The 7,835-nt window shown below is 43.5% G+C and overlaps 1 protein-coding gene across 1 annotated transcript; it reads right to left on the bottom strand.

Annotated features, from left to right (window-relative positions):
* Nucleotides 1-3,034: 3,034 nt before the first annotated feature.
* Nucleotides 3,035-7,070, bottom strand: LOC100381530 (putative TCP-1/cpn60 chaperonin family protein). Its single transcript, NM_001174359.1, has 2 exons — nucleotides 5,767-7,070; nucleotides 3,035-3,671 (listed from the first exon to the last, which is right to left on the bottom strand). The coding sequence occupies exons 1-2, from the start codon at nucleotides 6,990-6,992 to the stop codon at nucleotides 3,290-3,292; spliced, it is 1,608 nt and encodes a 535-aa protein (NP_001167830.1). The 5' UTR covers nucleotides 6,993-7,070; the 3' UTR covers nucleotides 3,035-3,289.
* Between the last annotated feature and the right edge of the window lie 765 nt (nucleotides 7,071-7,835).

The following is a 7,835-nucleotide window of genomic DNA, read 5'->3' as shown; positions in this document are numbered from 1 at the left end:
ATCCATGCAAACAAATATGAGGGAAAATGAAGTTCTCAAACTTCTCGTTTAGTAGGGCTTCGAATTTGCCTTCTCCGTCAAAGCAGTTTTCTGGAGGAGCCAAAGTCATTATAAAAAGGGACAATTGTATTTGTGCCTCTACTTTGTGAATTAACTATAGATTTACCCCCTCTTGTTCAAGTTTGTGCGAGTGCCCGTATTTTTTAAATAAAGCTGACGCCTACCCCTATTCCGTTAACACCCCCTAATGGTGTTAACTTTTAACGAAGAAGACGAATCAACCCTTGCACATATGCCCATGCTTTTAAGTTAAATATTGTTAGTGATATATGTGCAGTTCGAACTGTAAATCGACATTATTTAAAAGTTGTTAGTTGTAATTTGAAATTTGCAAATTGAAATTCAACAAATTTTTTTAACCAAAATGGCAGTAGCTCCTCCTTGTATATGGTGTGCTTCTTGCTTCCCTTGTCCTCTACACGCGAGTTGGGTGAGCAAGCAACGCCACATGGGATAAGGGCTATTTTTAGTAGTGTTTTTTCAGCAACATGTGAGTAACCTTTCATCAACATTTCCATAACATTTCATCACTAAAAATTCAGCAACATGGTAGCACTAACGTCATACATTAGCACAAAAAATTAGTGTTCTATGTGGGCAGTATCTCTTTGGCTCACCATCCGGCATGGCAAAATATGAATCCATTGTGATAACAAGTTTCAGCTTATTGTTAACACTCCTACAACACAGAAGAAAATGGTGACAATATGTATGTGTTGTTAACTATAGAAAATTTGTGAAGTAAATTTACCCAAGGATGGCTGAGACGGGTTGCAGAGAGGAACCGTCGACGCCTAGGCCACGCAGGGAGGAACCATCGGCGCCTAGAGATGGCAATGGGTACCCAAAACCCGTATACCTGATGGGTTTTACCCGATATGAAGGCGGGTACGAAATGATTTCTCTACCCATGGGTACGTTAATGGGCAAGAACCTCTACCCGTTGGGTAGACGGGTACGGGTTGGTACTACCCATACCCGTCTACCCATGGGTAAAATATACCCGCATCAATACCACTATAATCATCTAATAGAGCCCATCTTAGCTAAAAACACTTCTTTAGCTATCTTTTGTCTAGCTACCAAGTTATGTAATCATATGATTTGTTATATGTGAAGTTAAACTTGTTTTTGTATGTTTATTTAATATTTTGAGTGATTAGTATAATGTAATTTAAAACTTTTCTAGCGGGTATGGATTACCCGACGGGTAAAATTACCCACGCGGGTCCGGGTATGGGTAAGATTTTATACCCGCGAGCATATATGGGTAACCCGATGGGTAGAATTTTTTATGGGTACGACTATGGAATGGTACTACCCGACGGATATGTACCCGTTGCCATCTCTGGCGTCTAGGCCACGTAGGGATTTGGTGAGGCCATGTAGAGAGTCGTCGTCGTCGCCTAGCCACGCAGGGAGGAGGCGTCGTGGCTGTCGAATCCTAGGGAGGAGGCGCCCTCGACGTCTGCTTGCAGGGAGGACACGTTGTAAGTGCATCTAGCCCTTTTGTGGGTTTTGGTTCGAGCATTATGTAATGATGTCCGGTTATGTAATTGTTGTGTACGTAAATTGCTAATTCTGGCACGTACATGGTTCACATTTGGTTTGTCTTGTAAAAACGGGTGTGACAAGGAGGGCGAGGAGCTCCTAGGGAGGTCGGCAATATGGTCCTCCCCAGCAGCTTCGATGGAGAGGACCTGCAGCGATATGAAGAGCGCTGATGTGAGGGCTTGCGACGTCGCGGGGTGGAATGGTGCTGCCACGTTGGCCCTTTTGGGGGTGGGGGGGTATGAAGCAACGACTGATCTGCTTAGGAAGACGTGGTGAACACAAACAGTGGAGAGGGGAGGTGCTCTTTGCAAAGGAAGCTAAGACTCTCTTCAGCAACGTTCTCTATATACATCCTCTATATCCGTCCTTTACAGTCTTCTCTAAAAGATTCCATCTCCTATATTTACTTTCTCTCCAACAACATCCTCTAAATCACGTCCTCTATATGTAAATACCTATATTAAAGACATTTTTAATTTTTAAATTTTTGTACATACGTATTTGTCATACTCTCAAATGTATTATACATATTTTAGTTTTATTAAACCGTTTAGAGAAACTCTATATATAGAGGATCCAGCAGCGTTCTCTAAATTTAGAGGACCGTTTAGAGGACGTTGCTGGAGGAAATAGAGGACGTCCTCGTCCTCTAAATTTAGGGTACAGGACCCTTTAGAGCTCCTTGTTGAAGCTAGTCTAAAGATGGCCGAGCTGGTATTTTTGGCTTCACTATTCTAATAAAAATATGTGAAGTGCATTTAAGGCAAAGCTATTTAAAAACAGTACAACTTTATAAAAAATAGCTAAGTCAGAACAGAAGCCACCTCCGAGAAGCTGGCTTGACTATTCTAATAAAAATATTTAAAGTGTATTTGAGGCAAAGCCATTTTAAAAAACAATACATCTTTATAAAAAAAATAGCTAAGTCAGAACATAAGCCACCTCCGAGGAGCCCTGAAAAATAGGACCTTAGATCATACCCGACAGTTCACCGATCGTACCCAACAGTTCACCTATATGAATGTTTTATACTGTAGACTACACTGTTCGCAAAGTAATACTGTAGACTACACTGTTCGCAAAGTAAAGTTTAAATATGGATATAAGTATAGTGATGGATGAGTTGCTAGAGAGCCTTAGAATCAGATTCCATGGGGTCACAGAATCTGGTGGAATCCCACTCTTGGAATGAGAATTACGGCAACTATGTACATAAGGGGGGAAGCATCTTAGGCAGCACAATATCGACATGCAGCATAGTCTATTCACAATTGCTTCTGAATTCTGGACACTGGGCCTTGCAGAACTTCAATTTGGAGATTTTTTACTCAATCGTTGTAGTTTGCTTATAATGAATGAAACCCTTCCCATTTCTCAAAAAGAAAATATATAAGCTGAATAGCTGATAAAGCCAAGAACAGATTACAACACAACCGGCTCAAAAAAATCCCATGGGCGTAAGCGGCCGACCGAAACGAAGGCATACACGGCCAATGTAAAGAAAATAGAGATCGCAGATGCAACCCTGGTAGTAGTTTCATGTCAAGGATAGTACTAACATCAAAACCAAGTGTAGAAACACGCCCATGAACCAAGTTTTACATTAAGCAGTAACCTAACTAATAATCAATCCAGACAGAACAGAGCAGGCTGACATGACCCCAACTTCACGCTCTTACCTAACAGTGACAATGTCATCAATCTTCAAGATCATTCTGACACACTCGCAGGCTAACGTAATGGCACTTGTGCTCACCAGCAACGGCTGCACGACATTCTCCTCCAGGATGTTTGTGATCTGCCCTTTCCTCACATTGATGCCAGTGTTCTTCTCACCTCTGGCATGGCGATTCCTGAGTTCGGTGACAATGGAGATTGGGTTGAGCCCAGCATTCTCAGCCAATGTGTAAGGGATGACCTCAAGCGCCTCAGCAAACTCCTTGATGCAGTAACTCTCCATCCCTCGAAGCTCCTTTGCCCAAGCAGCCAGCTGCATTGACATCTCTATTTCTGGAGCACCACCACCAGCAATCAAAAATCTCTTGCTGACCAAGCACCTGAAGCATCAAAACAAGTATAACATAAAACTCCATTTCATTTGGTTTAAGGAAATATAGACAGCATCACTAATGCAAATGTTTAAGTCAATTAGGGGAGGCGGTGCATTTTAAAAGGAATATAATGTGTACTTACGCCCAGGTAAGTTGTTATGAAATTTATAAGTAGCATTGTAGCCACCATACCATGAAAATAGCTTTACTAAGGCTTTGTTCAGTTATTCCTATACCTCATGGATTGTAAGGGATTGGAAAAAATTATGAAGGATTTTAACTTGATATGGATTTAAACCCACTCAATCCCCTCCATTCCATATGGATTGAGAGGTAACCAAACGGGCCCTAAATGAGGAAGGCATGCCACCAATGATCATAACGATTTCCCTAGCTTCAGCATCTTCAAACACAAAAACACAAAAAAAATGAACTAAGTAAACAACAAAACACTGTACAGACTCCAGAACCGACAGTGCACCATTATCACACACTTCCAAGCCTACTTTACCATGAACTAGGTAAAGGAGGTCCATAAATTGTTTGGTAGCATAAAAGCAGTGGCGGAGGACAAAATAAAATAAGGTATGGCAATATAACTAGTAGCTAGTAGAAAAAAAGGGAACAAAATTGAGGAAATGGTGCATGCAGGATTCGAACATTGTAGTAGCTGGTAGAAAAATAGGGGAAAATGGCGCACATTATAGGAATCGTACCCAAGACGTGCTAATTGAAACACCAAAGTACAACCACTGCAATAGACATGGTTTTATTCTAACAGTAGAAGATATAAGACTATCAAAAGTTTAGGTATGACAGCTGCCATACTTGGCCATACCGGGTCTACACAAAAGGACAACACAAAAAATGTAATCAATCCCTTCCTACTACTCCCAACCCCCTCCCCTGCAATTGGAAGGTACACCTGGCGTTTGTTCCATGGGTTTCATCCAGCCAGTACTTCAGACTAGCATCACATAAGGTCTCGCACGACGCAACATCAACGCCAAGGACAGCATCCCTGCCATTTTGGTTGCGGCTTCACCAATGCCAATGAACCACCTCAAACAGGCCTTCAAATCGTCAAGCAGACTGCCAGGCGTCCACCCCAATCCCTCCGCACGTCAGGTCTGTTTTTTCCACACGTCTATGATCTACCTTATTGTGTGCACATTAATCTGTTTGTCCTAAAACCATTTTTTGCTTCAACTTAGAATATACCAGTTTTTGCCATAACCTACATGGACATGCAATTGGAAACCAAACTTCGATACCTAACTGTTAAGAAGAAAATATCATTTGGTTTGTAAGTAAATCCATTGTCCTTAGTCTTGCTTATGTAACGTTCCTTAGGGGGTGTTTGAATGCACTAGAGATAATAGTTAGTGGCTAAAATTAGTTGAGACATCCAAACACCCTAGCTAATAGTTCAGCTATTAGCTATTTTTGGTAAATTAGTTAATAGTTGGGTAGTTATTTGTTAGCTAGCTAATTCTACTAATAATTTTTAGCCAACTAACTTTTAGTTCTAGTACATTCAAACACCCCCTTAGTCCCAGGATAACAAAACACCAATTTTGGCAATCAGTGTATTATATTCAAGACATATTGCATGTTCCTGTTTTATTATATATTACATTAATGTCGATAAATCGTAAAAATTCAAGAACCAAATTAAAACAATATATAAGTCTTCTTGCAACTTCACTAATGCACAAAAAATCCTAAACAGCTGTCACCTATGTATCACCAATATAATCCACCAAATCAAGTAACCATAAGAGTTTTTTGTACTCCAATGCCATAAGAATATAATATGAAAAGATTCAATGCTATGAAATCAAACCCAGTAGAATGTTTAGAAAACATTCTTAACGGAACTTGAACAAAGAAGACATCATCTGTTGAACTTTGAATACATTTTCAAATTCAAATATAGCCCCATTAACCAAAGGCATGCAAAGAAATTGGTGAGCAAAAGCATAAACAGTAAGGTTTTGCCCAACAATCAACAACAAGAACATAAGACAGACTAGAACTCAGAAGCAATTGTGAGTATAGCATTGGCTTATTATCTCAATCAATATATGATAAATTGTACCTTATGACACAGAGTGCATCATGGAGACTGCGTTCAGCTTCATCAATAACCAATTGGTTAGATCCCCTGACAAGTACAGTTGCGGTCCTACCCATGTCCTTGATTCCAGTGATCTTCACAACCTTGCCCTCTCCAACAGAGACTTCCTCAACAACATCTGCATACCCAAACTTATCCGTGCGGAAGTGCTCAATGTTGGCAATGGGAAGGCAGTTTAGGGTCTTGGTGATGAACTCCATCTCATCCCTCTCCACGTCCTTCACCACCAGAATCTTTGCCTTAGCAAGATAGTGCAGAGACAAGTCAGTGACTGCATCACGCAAGATGCTCTTCTGAATGAGCAATACATTGCATCCAGCCGCCTTGATCTTTTTTACCATCCCAAGGATATAATTGCGCTCCTCACGTAGGATGCGGTCCATCTGTGCGTAGTCGGATACAATGACACTCTGCTCAATGTCAGTCTTGGGTGGTGAGATTTGGAACTGTATGACAGCGATCTTAGCATTCTCCATCCGAGTTGGGCCCCCAGCAGCATGGCTAGCCTTCTTGTCAAAGATGAGGCCAGGGATGAGCTCAGTATCGTCCACGGTGCCACCAAGCTTCTTCACGATGCGGATGTCCCGGAGGTCGAGAAGGTCAGGGTGAGCGGGGTCCACCACAGAGAGGGCGGCGTCGACGGCGAGGGGCGAGAGAAGGGTGGAGTACTGGGAGACGACCTTGGAGTTGAGAGCCGTGGACGCAGACTTGACGAGGGATTCCCGGTCGGATAGCTCGATGGGGATGGCCATGGCGTGGAGGATCTCAACAGCGCGCGTGGCGAGACGGTGGAGGGCGTCGGCAGCGGCGGTGGGGTGAGCCCCGGCGGAGAGGAGCGACTGGGCGCGGCGGAGGAGGGATCCAGCGAGGACGACGACGGTAGTGGTGCCGTCCCCAGCGGCGGCGTCCTGGGAGCGGGATAGCTCGGCGAGCATGCGCGCGGCGGGCTGGAGGAGCGCCATGCGGGAAAGGATGGTGGCACCGTCGTTGGTGATGATGACCTCCTGAGCCTGGTCGCCCGAAGCGATCATCTTATCCATGCCACGGGGGCCCAGCGAGGTGCGCACGGCGTCGGCGACGGCGCGCGCAGCGGCGATGTTGGCGCCGCGCACGTCGTCGCGGCGCTTGGTGTCGGTGTAGGTCTCCGTCTTGCGGGATGGCGCGGGGGCGGCGACGGCGGCGGCCATGGATCGAAGGGAAAGGAGATTTGCGAGGGCGGTGGCGTTTAGGGCTTGGTCAGGACTCAGATCACGCTGGAGGCTGGAGTAGGCGGCGGCGCGAGGGTTCGGGAAGGGAAATGGAGACTTGGAGAGAGCTACGCTACGCCTAGGCGCCTAGCTCGCGGCGCGGTCGCGGGAGCCAGCCTCTGAGTTAACAATGGGCCGAGAGAGATTCGCGAATGACGTATGGGCCTCACTGCTGCTGCGGCATCGGCTCCGTTCCTTTCAGCCCATTCAAGAAACTTTGAAAAAAACTGAGCTAAAAAGAAGATATAATTTCAGCCCATCATCAGGTGCGTTTGCTGCAGTGAAGATACCATTTGACGGTTTAGAGAACTTTATGGGCAGGTTTGGGAGCAAGGGAAATGGAGTGGAATGGAGGGGATTGGTGGGTCAAAATCTTTTTTTCTATTTAATTTTGAATATTAAGAGAATTTTAGCATCTCCAATCCTCTATATTCTACTTAGCTTCCAAACAAACTCTAAGAGATTAGCCAAAAAGATTAGCCAAATTTACCAATTTAGCTACTCTCTAAAATATATTTCAAAAAAGAGTAGATTAGTCCAACAGACTCTAAATTCAAAATTATGTATGACTAGTGAAACAGGCTATCCAAAAATAAAGAGCTAACATGTAGGGATGAAGAGCTAATAAATTTGGAGTTATTTACAGGGTCTACTGGAGACGTTTTTCTTTTAATAATAACTATATCTACCTTTATAATTTTTTAGCTAATCTCTTAGAGTTGCTCTTATGCAACATACCAGAGGAAGAATAAAAATAAGCAGTCGATTACCTAGTATTGTGTT

This window comes from Zea mays, chromosome 1 (genome assembly GCF_902167145.1).
Source record: "Zea mays cultivar B73 chromosome 1, Zm-B73-REFERENCE-NAM-5.0, whole genome shotgun sequence".
Classification (NCBI taxonomy): Eukaryota; Viridiplantae; Streptophyta; class Magnoliopsida; order Poales; family Poaceae; genus Zea; species Zea mays.
The sequence above is the reverse complement of the archived record's forward strand: the minus strand, read 5'-3'. Positions and strand labels throughout refer to the sequence as shown.